This window comes from Trifolium pratense, linkage group LG7 (assembly GCF_020283565.1).
Source record: "Trifolium pratense cultivar HEN17-A07 linkage group LG7, ARS_RC_1.1, whole genome shotgun sequence".
Lineage (NCBI taxonomy): Eukaryota > Viridiplantae > Streptophyta > Magnoliopsida > Fabales > Fabaceae > Trifolium > Trifolium pratense.
Window position 1 is genome coordinate 28,452,330 of NC_060065.1, and position 14,725 is coordinate 28,467,054.

The 14,725-nt window shown below is 32.8% G+C and overlaps 1 protein-coding gene across 1 annotated transcript; it reads left to right on the forward strand.

The window, feature by feature from the left end:
• Positions 1-11,952: 11,952 nt before the first annotated feature.
• Positions 11,953-14,495, forward strand: LOC123899593 (alpha/beta hydrolase domain-containing protein 17B-like; the record flags this gene model as incomplete). The annotated part of the gene is given in 4 exon segments (XM_045950762.1): positions 11,953-12,446; positions 13,993-14,029; positions 14,119-14,355; positions 14,448-14,495. Coding segments are annotated over 4 exon segments (624 nt in total), but the record flags the coding sequence as incomplete, so codon positions are not given.
• Positions 14,496-14,725: the final 230 nt, after the last annotated feature.

A 14,725-nucleotide genomic window follows, 5' to 3' on the forward strand; every position in this document is an offset into this window, starting at 1 on the left:
TTTGTGATGATTTATCTTTCTAATCGGGAATGATTTGCTAAATTTTTTTTAATGTTATTTTAAAATTAGTAAAATAAATTTAGATAATTTCTCTTGGATAAAATATTTTGAGAAATCATTTTTATATGATAATTTATGATTTTTTTTATTCATATGTTTTGTTTTTAAGGTATCTATTTATTTATTCGATTGACTATCTTAAAAATCTAAGCTTTTAAAAATATATTTTGCCAAATAATTTTTAGCTTAAAAATAGCTTTGAAGCTAAAAAAAACAATAATTACCAAACAACTTTTAACTTAGTTCTAAAAGCTCTTATTTTCACTTCTAGCTTTCGGTTAGTTTCTAAGACCTAAAAAAGTCAGGCCAAACGGACCCTAAGTCAATTTAAATCAAAAATTAAATAAATATAATAGAAAATAAATTATTTTTTAATAAAATATATTTTTCTATTTCTCACTTAAATTATAAGACACAATATAATTTAAACTTTTGAAATATTCTCAAATTTCCAATATACAGGTTGCAAGAGAATTCCTTAGCACGAGCCTTTAAAAGTTTTCCAAGCTGTGATTTTAATTTCATCTACCACCTTCTCCCAATTAAATCCGACATGATTAAAAATCATTTCATTTCTAGCCTTCCATATAGAATGAACGGTTGAAAACCATATGATGCTTAACATATCCTTTGCAAAATATGACTCATCATTGAAGGGATCAGTAGTATATAGAACTCAAAGTAGGTTTCATGTGAAATATAAGAATTTTTTTACATGATTTCATGAATCTCAAAAAAAACATTTTTTTATATTAAGGGTCGGAGGAGGAGTAATAATTAATATATATTTGCTAGGCCGTAAAGGGGGAGCCTCACCGGAATATAGATCGGCACATTTGACATTGAGCAAACTTATAAGTGACTCTAACACCATATTTTCACCCAAAACTTTAAGGCATTGAGTTTATAAGTTCTCTCACTTATAATGTGTTTTCTACTCTTCCAATCAATGTGAGACATTTTACTCATCACACTTGATATCTCAACATCTGACGGTGGTTCTGCAAGTGCACAGAATCGCTACCAAGTAATAAAGTAGTAAGTTTATCGTTCTCCACAAGGATTGTGCTAAGGTTACTAGTTTCGCTTAGGAATATTAATAGTTGTCTTCGCTTTGTTTGTTTAAGAAGGTATTTTTGCAGGTACTTTAGTAAAATGCAGAAAATAAATGACAGAAAATAAATGACTGAAAAATAAAAGGTGTGTGTGACCACACGGGGTGGTTAAGTGTTGTCGGATCCCTCCCTTACTCCTGCTTTGTGGCTCAATTATTTCCCTCTTTAAGGATTTAGACTCTTGAAAATAAGTACGTTCTGTCCTATTTCTATTACAAGCTTTTACATGGCCTAGTTTAAGGTTGTCATATCTTTATTTAGACACCATAATCCAGAACTCCACTTTTTCGTTTAAACTTTGGTCTCATCGCCCTAGGGACCCCTAAATTATAAGCTGTCATGTATGCCCTAAACTAGTCACAAACCCTGCAAGGTAGAAATTAACGTTCTTTCCAATCCTATACTAAGACGGGCACACCAGGTTTGTTTTCGTTAACTCTTGTCATAATTGTGTCATATACTTTACGTTGCTCTGAAGTCATAGTTAACATCAATCTAACATGTTCATCAGCTAATGATTGTCTGTTATAATTCAATTCGTCGTGTATTAAACTATTTTGTATATCAGGAACTAATGATGTGTCTGCTCTAGGCATTGGAGGATAATCTTTTAAACTTTTCCCACAACTACGTAACATCATCTCAATATCTGCTAGTGCATATTGTATCAATTGATCATCGGTTAATATTAAATCTGCAATGTTAAAATCAAAATAATGAATGTGATTAGTGACATGACTATGGTTGTATTGCAAAAAAATTGATTTAACAGAATTGAGTTTGATAATAACTTTCCAAATCACACGTGATAATAACTTTTCAAATCTCACATGATAATTATTCTCTAAATTTATGATCCGGTAGAAAAAAAATCATTGATCAGAAAAGACATAAAAATATTTCGTGATGAATAATATAGTCAACAATAATTTTGATATGATATACTTTTAAAATTGATGGTGCTTATCAATTATTGCACATAATTTTAATCACAATTGGTATATTTGCTATAGTGGTTGGAAATATTGCCTTGAACTAAAAGGTTGTGGGTTCGAATTCTATTCAAGACAAAATTGTATTATTTTTTAATATAAAATACAAGATAAAATGGAGGGAAAACAGGGAAAACAAATTAGGGTTTAGGGTTTGCTTGTGTATAGAAACTTAAGATATCTCGAAAATCTTTACTCAAGTAGCTTTAGCTAGGATCATAAGGGATACTCAATATTTTAATTCCAAGATAATTGAACTTTCTAAAAAATTTATCAACATAATTATGCTGTCACATCCTTATAATCTTGCACTACAATTCATACTTGATCCTCTTGTACTTTAATTCACATCAGGTTAGAAGCTTCACTTTCCTTTACATAAGTGTTAGTATCATAAGTCATAACATATATAGTCAATAAAACTATATCATAAACAAAATGCATTAGTAAAGGGAATTTCAATACAACACGGATCAAATATCATAAACTCAATGCATATACCAAATGATTTTCAAATATATGTATTCAAATTTTCACAATTTAATCAATACTGATATACTTAAACCCTCAAAATAAATTCAATACCAAATGGTGTTGAAACCTTTCAAATTAACTCAAATTAAATAAGCTAATTTGATTCATATCAAAACAATTGAATAGTTCATCATGTCATGCTCAAACGCAAGTCTATATCATATTTGCATATAATTTAACTCAAACATTATTAACAAATTTTGTGACATACGAATGAGCTAAAATACATATGAAATTGAAAGTCACAAAATCCATCATCAAAGAAGTCAACAAGTACTCACAAATCTCAATCACCATACATAAAATTCATGATTCCATTTCTAACTACATCACTTGTGTAAGACTACAATCACTATTTAAATCACAAACTATTAACACATATATGCAAGCACAAGTGATACTATTGCATGACTAGAAATCCACATATGAAGGATTGAACTTTTCAAACAGATTCTCAAAAAACACTCAGGTTTGGTAAATCACAATTATCCTAATAGTCATAAGTATTATCCTTAATATAAAGATCAACAATTTGCAAAATGCAATCCATTAATTATCAAATTAAGTTGCCCACTTTTATGAGAAAATTCTAATTTTTCCAATTCAGATACCGGGGTTTTTATATTAGGTTCCAATTCTTCTATATCAACAATCACTCATATATACAAGTTCAGCCGACCAATAAATAAAAACAATCAATTTCATAATTCAATTTAGCATTTCACAAATCCTAAAACATAAGTTAGGTTTTTATCAAAAACATTTTCAAAGGCTTTATACTCTTAACAATTAATATTAATTTCTTTAGCTAAAATAGATATATCCATTCCAACATATATAGAACAATTACACCAAAAATAGTTAAAGAGAGACTTACCTGGCTAGGAGCAAGCAAACGAAGGCATACCCCCACATACTTATAAGGTCATACAAAACTTTTTTTTTTTGAAGAAGCTAAATTAGCCCACCCAAATTGGCGCCAGAGAGAATCGAACCTCATACCTCAAGAGGAGCACACTCCCAGGTCCCAAGCCAATATCAATGCACCAACCCAAGTGGGTTTCATACAAAACATATTCCTTTAAGTAGGTAACCGTTACGCAATAATAAAACACTTGGATCCTATAGTAGCCAAGCCGATAGTATTCCCTCCTAACGTTGGTTATGAGCGCTTCATTCGAGAGACATGAGAGCTATATCAGCAACAAGTTCTTCAACCATGAATTAGAGTTGTCGTAACTACAAGATAAGTAAAACCATCTATCATGATGTCATCGTTAGAATCATCAGCCATAATTCCTTAGATTGTTGGCACGGATGGCTGAAAAACAAATAACCGGAAGCGTGTAATCACTGAACTAAGGAATTATCCGCAAATATTGCGCAACTTCCCTAGAATACAACCGGTTCTTCTTGGTGAGAAACATACCGAGACTATCAAAACACGAGAATATCAACAAGGTAGGTAACTCAGACATTATATAAAAAATATATTTTATCTTGTTATGAAACAATCATAGAAGTGAATGTTATGTATACATAAAGTTTCTTCCACTTTCATCTTTTACCAAAACTCATGACCATATATATATTGCCCCGTAAAAGCCTTTCTATAGGTAAAACAATCAAGCCTATTAATTAGGATTTTTCCAACCGTTATCAAAATAAAAGCAAGTTTAATTTCATGCTTAATTCCCTAAATTAAAGCAAAACATGTAACCATTTAATATTATTGTTACAATAAAATACGGAATCCCATGTGAAAAGACTAAGGTATTGTTTGACCCGACTTTTTTTAGCTTTTTATTTTCTTTTTAATCAAAAGTTTGGCCAAACACAATTTTAACAAAGCTCTTAACCGTAAAAAACAACTTTTTTTCAATGTACAAAGGGTGTGTTTGGTAACACAAATAAGCTAGCTTATAGCTTATTATATGAGCTTATAAGCTTGTTTCAAAAAATTAGAGGTGTTTGGTAACAAGCTTTTTAAACTAGCTTATAGCTTTTTTTCAGATGCTATTTCAAGTAGCGTTTGAGCTTATAGCTTATAGCTTTTTACACTTTATTTTATTTTTACCCTTCAATTTAATAACTACCCACTCTAAAAAAAAAACTACCCACTATCAATTATGTAATTTTATATTTAATAACCACTTTAAAAGCTAATTTTACCAAACACTTTAATTTCAATAAGCTAGCTTTTCAGCTATCAGCTATAAGCTAGCTTTTCAGCTATCAGCTAGCTTATCAGCTATCAGCTAGCTTATAGCTTAGTTTTACCAAACAGACCCAAACTTGAATTAAAAGACGAGCTTCTAAAAGAAGAGGTTGAAACTTAATTTTGAAAAACAATTCGGAGCTTTTTTTGCAATGGACAACCTTCGATTCCTGCTAAAGACTCTTTTTATTATTTTTTTCATTTTTCGATTTATCTCTCGGGAAAGCGTGCCCTTTTATTCTTACCTTGTTTCTCGGTTTTTCTATGTACCGCCACAGTATACAACCTTCTTCCTGATACATGTCACTGCTGACTGTTTCTTTTCTCATCTACTAGTATTTCATCCAAAACTACTACTAATCATTCTCTCTTTCATCCAAAACCAAGAAAAGAAACAAAGAACACAAATCTCTCTCTCTCTCTCTCTCTCTCTCTCTCTCTCTCCCATTCTCTCTATGCCATGGAAAACATCAACCACTATCCTCATTTCTTTATCACCAACACACTCATATTTTTCACCAACTTCCCAGAATGCAGTAGCACTACAAACACCACCAACAAACAACATCACAGCCACATCAATTCCACCAATGGCAAAACAAGAAATAAACAACATTCTTGACGCGGAACAGGAGACACAAGCATAAACATTAGACCCATTATCTTTCCCATATCATGTCATCCCACTCGCAGACCTTATGGAGTCTACATGGACAGAACTCGAAATCGAATAGCTAACGGGTTGATTGAAAATAGAAATCATCATATGAATTTGTGATGATTTATCTTTCTAATCGGGAATGATTTGCTAAATTTTTTTTAATGTTATTTTAAAATTAGTAAAATAAATTTAGATAATTTCTCTTGGATAAAATATTTTGAGAAATCATTTTTATATGATAATTTATGATTTTTTTTATTCATATGTTTTGTTTTTAAGATATCTATTTATTTATACGATTGACTATCTTAAAAATCTAAGCTTTTAAAAATATATTTTGCCAAATAATTTTTAGCTTAAAAATAGCTTTGAGGCTAAAAAAACAACAATTACCAAACAACTTTTAACTTAGTTCTAAAAGTTTTTATTTTCACTTCTAGCTTTCGGTTAGTTTCTAAGACCTAAAAAAGTCAAGTCAAACGGACCCTAAGTTAATTTAAATCAAAAATTAAATAAATATAATAGAAAATAAATTATTTTTTAATAAAATATATTTTTCTATTTCTCACTTAAATTATAAGACACAATATAATTTAAATTTTTGAAATATTCTCAAATTTCCAATATACAGGTTGCAAGAGAATTCCTTAGCACGAGCCTTTAAAGTTTTCCAAGCTGTGATTTTAATTTCATCTACCACCTTCTCCCAATTAAATCCGACATGATTAAAAATCATTTCATTTCTAGCCTTCCATATAGAATGAACGGTTGAAAACCATATGATGCTTAACATATCCTTTGCAAAATATGACTCATCATTGAAGGGATCAGTAGTATATAGAACTCAAAGTAGGTTTCATGTGAAATATAAGAATTTTTTTACATGATTTCATGAATCTCAAAAAAAACATTTTTTTATATTAAGGGTCGGAGGAGGAGGAATAATTAATATATATTTGCTAGGCCGTAAAGGGGAGCCTCACCGGAATATAGATCGGCACATTTGACATTGAGCAAACTTATAAGTGACTCTAACACCATATTTTCACCCAAAACTTTAAGGCATTGAGTTTATAAGTTTTCTCACTTATAATGTGTTTTCTACTCTTCCAATCAATGTGAGACATTTTACTCATCACACTTGATATCTCAACATCTGACGGTGGTTCTGCAAGTGCACAGAATCGCTACCAAGTAATAAAGTAGTAAGTTTATCGTTCTCCACAAGGATTGTGCTAAGGTTACTAGTTTCGCTTAGGAATATTAATAGTTGTCTTCGCTTTGTTTGTTTAAGAAGGTATTTTTGCGGGTACTTTAGTAAAATGCAAGAAATAAATGACAGAAAATAAATGACTGAAAAATAAAAGGTGTGTGTGACCACACGGGGTGGTTAAGTGTTGTCGGATCCCTCCCTTACTCCTGCTTTGTGGCTCAATTATTTCCCTCTTTAAGGATTTAGACTCTTGAAAATAAGTACGTTCTGTCCTATTTCTATTACAAGCTTTTACATGGCCTAGTTTAAGGTTGTCATATCTTTATTTAGACACCATAATCCAGAACTCCACTTTTTCGTTTAAACTTTGGTCTCATCGCCCTAGGGACCCATAAATTATAAGCTGTCATGTATGCCCTAAACTAGTCACAAACCCTGCAAGGTAGAAATTAACGTTCTTTCCAATCCTATACTAAGACGGCAGATACTGAATTTAATGGTCTCATGTAGGCCTTAATATGTCATCCTTCGGTCGAGATTACTAGCTTCGTTTCCTATGCGATATCCACTAGGTCCTTAAATTTTATTCTAATGTGATCAATATTAAAATAACTAAAACCAGACAACAAAAGAGTTTGAATAGAAATAACTACAATTTATAAATATTATAAAGAATACAACCAAACATTCGTAAGAGAGTTTCTCGACTCCACCTAACCTAGGAAAAAAAATTACAAAGACAGAAAGAAAAGAACTTTGTTGGCCTTGGAGTTTCTTGGCCTTCTTGCCTCATCCTTAGAGTTCTCCTCTTGTGAATATTCAATTCTTCTCAATATTTCTGAATAGGGATGGCAACGGGCGCCCACGGGTGCGGGTTTGAGTGATACCAAACCCACACCCGAAATCAACACCCAAACCCAAACCCAAACCCAAATCTGTTCGGGTGGCAAAACCACACCCACGCCCACACCCATTGGGTTCGGGTTTTTTACACCCAAACCCAAACCCACAACGCATTTTGTACTACTTTGCAAATTTAAGCAAAACAAGGTAAATTTAAGCAAAAACAATGGAATTTAAACATATTGTCAATCACTTAGCAAAAACATAGGTTTAAAATTACAAGGGAATTTAAAATTACAAAATAGTCTTTCAAGAAATTAAATTACAACTAAACTAAAATTAAGTTCTTCCAACTTAATTTTACTAAGAGATTGTGGTTTGTGAAAAACCTAATTTTACTTTTACACTTATATATATATATATATGGGGGTATTTAGGTAATTTTAACATGTTTCGGGTGGGTGTATGAGTTTCGGGTGTGGGTTTGAGTGATACCAAACCCACACCCATATTTTCGGGTGTCACCCAAACCCAAACCCAAACCCAGTCAATTCGGGTTTCGCCCGTTGACTTGGGTTTGAGTTCGGGTGGGTCTCACGGGTTTGGGTTTTTCTGCCATCCCTATTTCTGAATGAATAATTGTGAAGGAGGAAGACTCTATTTATAGTTTTACAGCTGGGTTTGAGCTTTTTCTGCGCATCCATCGCACCAATCGTGGCCACGATGACGTGTAATTTTGCCTCATCGTGGCCACGATGGATCCTATCGTGGTGCGATGGAAGATTTACTCGGGATTTTCTGCTTATTTTTCAAGTCATCATCGTGTCACGATGGTAAAGATTTTTAGCAAATTTTCTTCAATTTTATCCGTCCTCATCATGGGTACGATGGTGCGCTGCTTTATTCCATTTTTGCCCTTTTTTGCTGCTTTTTCCACTTTTCTTGCTTCTGGTCCTCGTGTCTTCACTTTTCACGATATTTGCTTGCTTTTGGTCTTTATTTACTATAAAATCTACTCTAATCTACTACTAAAAACGTCATATAATTGGCTGTCATCAACATCTCTCCTCAAGAGTGAGTTTTTCCGCCTCCATGATCCATCATCACTCACTTATTGTTCCCCTAGCCGGACTCTGATATCATTGTAGCACCGTGAAGGGGAACCTCATTGGATTGAATCCACACATTGAACATTGAGCAAACTTAATGTACTCTAACACCACATCCTTACTCAAAACCTTAATGCGTCGAATTTACAGATACTCTCACTTATATAAAGTGCTCAATTTCTACTCTTCCCACCAATAAAAAACTTTTTACTCACATTTGATATCTCAACAATACTTTAAAACAAGCTCACCCTTAAGTTGACAGCATAGCAAAATGGAACAACAGATTGTCGAGAAATATTTGTATAAGCACAAGTATAAATGATTAGTTTTAGGCACACTCACATAAAGAATAAAAATATCAAAGAGAAATAATTAAAATAATATTAATTGATGTGACTTGGTTATTTTTCTTTTATTTTTTTAAATAAATTCATGTATGTGTGCCCAAATAAAATTAATTTGGGTTTGTGTCCATATAAGAACCCCTCCAGATTGTCTCTAAGTAAAATGGGCTTCATCTCCAAACCTTTGAAATTTTCTCATCCCACCCACCTATTTTCTCGCACACCCCCAAACTTCATAATTTGCCCTTGCTATGTTGATTTCGGGAACTACGAACCAAACTTTTACGAGTTCTTAAAAGTTCGGTTCGTAATTTCCGAAGTCAACATAGCAGAGGCAAATTAGAAAGTTTGGGGATGCGCGAGAAAATTGGTAGGTGGATATGAGAAAATTTCCAAACCTTTATAACTACAGATTCTGTGGCTCTAGACAATTGGAACCGTTGATGGCCTTATAATTACCCTAAACGAGGCACTATGTTCAAATATTCCCCTACAAGGATCCTTCTGAATTTATAATAATTAAATAAAAACATACAAAGTTCTATGATGATGAATTAATGGTTAAGTAACATGACATTGGAAGGAAGATACTATATAGTATATACATAGGACATTCCCTACGAACATGTCAATGTGAGGTCCCATTTACCCAAAAACACGATGCCGAAAGGGTGTATGCTTCCTTGAGAGGGAAATCATGGTGATGAAGCAGGCCTGAACTGAACTTGACATCAACATGGGACAACCTGTTATTGCTCCAACAAATCATTTAACTAATTCATACTCTTGTACCTTTTATGTGTTTTTTACTCCATCCTTGTCTCCTTTACTCATTTTTCTTGCCTCTCTGCTCTCCACTCAATTATTTTACTATTAAACAATAAACACTACCCTAATCATACTCTATTTCTTTCTTTTTTATAATAATAATAATAATCATACTCTATTTCCAATTGTGTTTTGGATCACTAAACCAGACAATGTTAAACACTATTTCATTTTTTCTATTAACGCTTATCCAGACATCTTAATATTATCTATGATAACAATAACAAGTAATTTATTTGAATTTTACTAGTTACTCCCACATGTCATTAGTATTTTGGAAATGCATGCCACAACCAAATAAATATTTTCTTATAATAAAAGATCGGAGAGAGTATTAGTTTTTAAAAGATGATTTATTTATTTTACCTCTAATAATCTAGTGGATAAATTTATACATTTTAAATATAGAGAATTGTGAAAGTTTTATACAAACTTGAACAAGTGAATGTCAGAGTTCCTATAACTATCAATTAAGTTGTATTTATAATATGTTTTGGACTGGGCCAAGAGCTGGCCCAAATCCAATCTCGCTCAGATTACAGAGGACGGCCCAACAAATTGAGGTCTCCTCGTCCACGTCAGCACATGACGTCACCTCATCGACACGTCATCACGCCATGATAAACGCGTGCCCCTTATACGAGCACGTCCGTTCACTTGAGCTGATCCATTATCCTTATATCGTGGAACGGCTCAACCAGGATATGGGAAACAACTCTTTCCCACAATCACAGGGCATATCTTGGTAGTCAAGTCTATTGGGCCTGCTCAGCACGGCCCATTAGGACGACTTTTGGCCCAGCACTAGGGCAACTATATAAGCTCTCCTATACAGAAGAACCAGGTATCGAATATTCATTCACCCACTCTCTCTCTTTCTCTTGTATTTCTTGTGCCCTTTACTGACTTAAGCATTGGAGCGCCTGTAGATACAACCCTAGGGATGGCAGGAAAACCCAAACCGGATAGACCCACCCGAATTCAAACTCAAGTCAACGGGCAAAACCCGAGTTGATTGGGTTTGGGTTCGGGTGGCACCCGAATATATAGGTGTGGGTTTGAGTAGTATCAAATTCCCACCCGAAACTCATTCACACACCCGTTTAAATATTAAATTACCTATTTACCCCTATGTATTTTGCTCATTTTAAGTTTTTGAATCTTGTACTGTGTATTTTACCCCATTGCCTATTCTGATCAACATGTTAGATCATAATACATAAAAGTAATCAATATATTAACTTAGTAATTTTTTATGAAAATGTGTGGAGTCTATACTTTGAAAATTGAAGATTTTTAAATAAATATTTCTTTAAATAGAATCCTTTAAAATGAACCACTAAAACATTCATCAGCAAACTGCAATCGAGAGTGGGGCGAAACCACTTGATGTCAGAACTGACTCCGAACCAGATTAAATTAGTGGTGAAAAAAATTCATCAACAAAACTTATTAAAACTCGTAAAAAAAAGAAAAGAAAAGCAAGACCATTAAATAATACATTAAAAACATCATTATGACAAACAAATTTCAAATATTATTTTGTAATTCTTCCGGCTTTTTTTTTATAAAAAACAACCCATTTTTTTTATCGGATGTCTTCGAAGGGACAAACAACCCACTTTTAAGATTCGTTAAATAATTAATATATCTACTCTATAAAATAGATTAAATATATCGATTAATCGATAAACCTAAAAAATCAACTATTTTTAATAAATTGGACAAGAGATAATAGCATTTTTTTTTACTCATTTTTGTTTTGTTAATGACAATAAAACACATTATTTGGTTTTTTTAATATTTTTGAAAACATCAATATTTATTCAATTAATTTTAATGCAGAAAAACATATATATACCACATGGTGAGAGAGAGTATAAATTTCAGGCCAGAAGTAGAACACGTGGAATTGAGAAAGAGACAACTAATTAATAGGTGTGAAATGAATGAATATAGAAAATACAGAAATAAAAGTCTGTCTTATTACAAAAAATAAATTAAAATAAGTACGTGTAATAAACTCAATGGGAAAACAGGAAATCATTAATTTCCCCCCAAACAATTCCAAAAAAGTAACTTCAAAAAATAAATTATATTATATAAAATAAAAAATAAAAAATAAAACCACAACACACAGGTCAAGTTCATTTCACATTTGCTAGAAGAAGAAAAAGGAATGTGAAGCTACTGAGAAATAGTAAGAAGAAGAAGATCTTATTCAATGGGTGGAGTGACGTCATCAATGGCAGCCAAATTGGCATTCTTTCCACCAAATCCAGCATCATACAAAGTTGTGAAAGAAGAACTAACAGGTTTATTGTTGATGGAACCATTTCCACACAGAGAAAACGTTGAAGTTCTTAAATTTCCAAATCGTCGAGGAACTGAGATCGTAGCTATGTATGTTCGTCATCCCATGGCAAAATCAACCATTCTTTACTCTCATGGAAATGCTGCTGATATTGGTCAGATGTATGACCTCTTCGTTGAGCTCAGTATTCACTTGCGTGTTAATCTCATTGGGTGGGTATTTCAATTTTCCCCCTTTTTTATTTTAATTTCGATTAGATTCTGTAGCTGAATTATGGAATGATTTTTTTTGTGTGTTTTTTAGTTTAATCTGTTAGTTGTTTTGTTTCTGTGTTTTGTGTCCGAGTTTAGTGGTGTTGAGTTGACTCAGTCATGGCCATTTGATTAAAGAAGCTTGATTGTATTGTTAAGGTTTGATTTTTCTCGGATTTGATGTTGATGGATTTTTTTTTAGGGTAAATAATTCACTTGTATAGTTAGGTTTGATTTAGTCAAAGACAGAGACTGTTTGGTCCTGCTTTGTTTATGATATGAAGGCTGAGTCATGTATTTTATTTTCTGTGGTTCTTGTATGGTTAGAACTTAGAAGATAAGGATTTGAAGGTGGGAGTGTCGTAATTCTATCGTTTTCGTTTATTCAATGTGCTTTGTGTATCAGTCGAATGTTGTGATTGTGATGTTGGAATTTACTGTAGCTTATTATTTGGTTCAATGGTTGTCTCAATGGCCATTCATTTCGTCCATTATTGTTAGTTGTAGCGGGTTTCAAGTCCCTCCCACGCCGGAGTAAAAAACAATTTAGCTAATAATCTAACAAATTTATACTAGCCGACCCTACTTAGTGGGATAATGCTTGGTTGTTGGTTGGCTGTATCTGACAAATTTACTCTAGGGACTTGAGAGGTTTCAATTTTTGTGCAACACAACTTAGACCCTTTTCTTTGGTTCTCATTTTCAGATAGGTTTTTATTTTCTCTTAAAAAGAAATTTAGAAAACACGAGTTAGGTAATTAAGTATACATAATACGGACGAAGGTAAAAGAGCATAAAGTTGGTAATTAGATATGCTCAGTTTGTTCCAGAAATTGATATGTGACATCAGTTAATCTCAATGGTATGTTTCTGCAGGAAATGCATATGGTTCTTGGTCTGCAATGTGGCCAAAACATAAGTTTTAGCTTTTGTATTTGATGATCTTTGTGTTGCCACAAGTGATATTTTTAATTGGTCAGTATAATCAAATTGCTAGTTTCTGAACTTCTCAAATTACCCCATCACGCACTTGTGTTCAATTTTGTGCTTTGTGATTGGTTACATTCAACTTCGGGCTTACAGCAACACCTTAAATTGGGGACCAATAAGCCAATCACAGAGGAAATTGTTAACTTTGTTTGATTAATAACACTTTAGATAGCTTGATATACTAAGGATCACATCCAAACATATAGAGTTCACATACTATTATATTATATTTGCATTTTCCTTATAATTTCAGTCTTATTTTGTCTTTTAAATGGTAAAGTTTTATCGTGCAAGAAATATTATATTGAGGCAGGCACAAATGAGGGAATTCATGATTAGGAATAATGTTTTAAGACTGTACTTGTTAGACCCTTACCTTTTAGAATTAATCTAAAGTACCCCTTTAAAATAGTCGGCTTGTTTATCATGTCTGCTGTGTGCTGTTTGTAATAATTTTTTTTTGGAAGGTATATATATGTGAATTATGTTTTCAAGCATCTTGTTTTTATGCATGCAGATACGATTATTCGGGATATGGACAGTCGTCAGGGAAGGTAACTGCCTTACATGCTACTTTATGGTTTATGTAATTGTTTTGTTCTCAGCAGACAGAAGTGTAATGAAAAATGGATGTTTTTCACAGCCGAGTGAGCACAATACTTATGCTGACATCGAAGCTGTATATAAGTATCTTGAAGAGAACTATGGTGCTAAGCAGGAAGACATAATTCTTTATGGTCAATCTGTTGGGAGTGGTCCTACTGTGGATCTTGCTGCTCGTTTACCACGACTGAGGGCTGTTGTTCTCCATAGTCCTATACTATCGGGGTTGAGAGTGATGTACCCTGTGAAAAAGACATACTGGTTTGACATTTATAAGGTTAGATTTTTCATTATCCTATATGCTTGATGTCCTTTGATGTGAGAATCATGTATTATGTAACTGAATTTCAATCTGTGTTGTTGATGTAGAACATTGATAAAATCCCATTGGTGAAGTGTCCAGTGCTAGTAATTCATGTAAGTTTTCCATGATTATTGTTTTGGATTTTCCTCTGGCTAATATTTTGTCACTTCTGTAATTTCTGTGGTTACCGTCAGCATGTAATGGTATCCAATTAACAATGTCTATAGTGGTGGTGGGTCTTAACTCGGTGCTTACTTAGTATACTAACTTGGTGTTCGTAGTGATAAATATAATCTCTTTTGTAGGAGTACAAGCAACCTGCATAATGTTACTTAAAATCAGC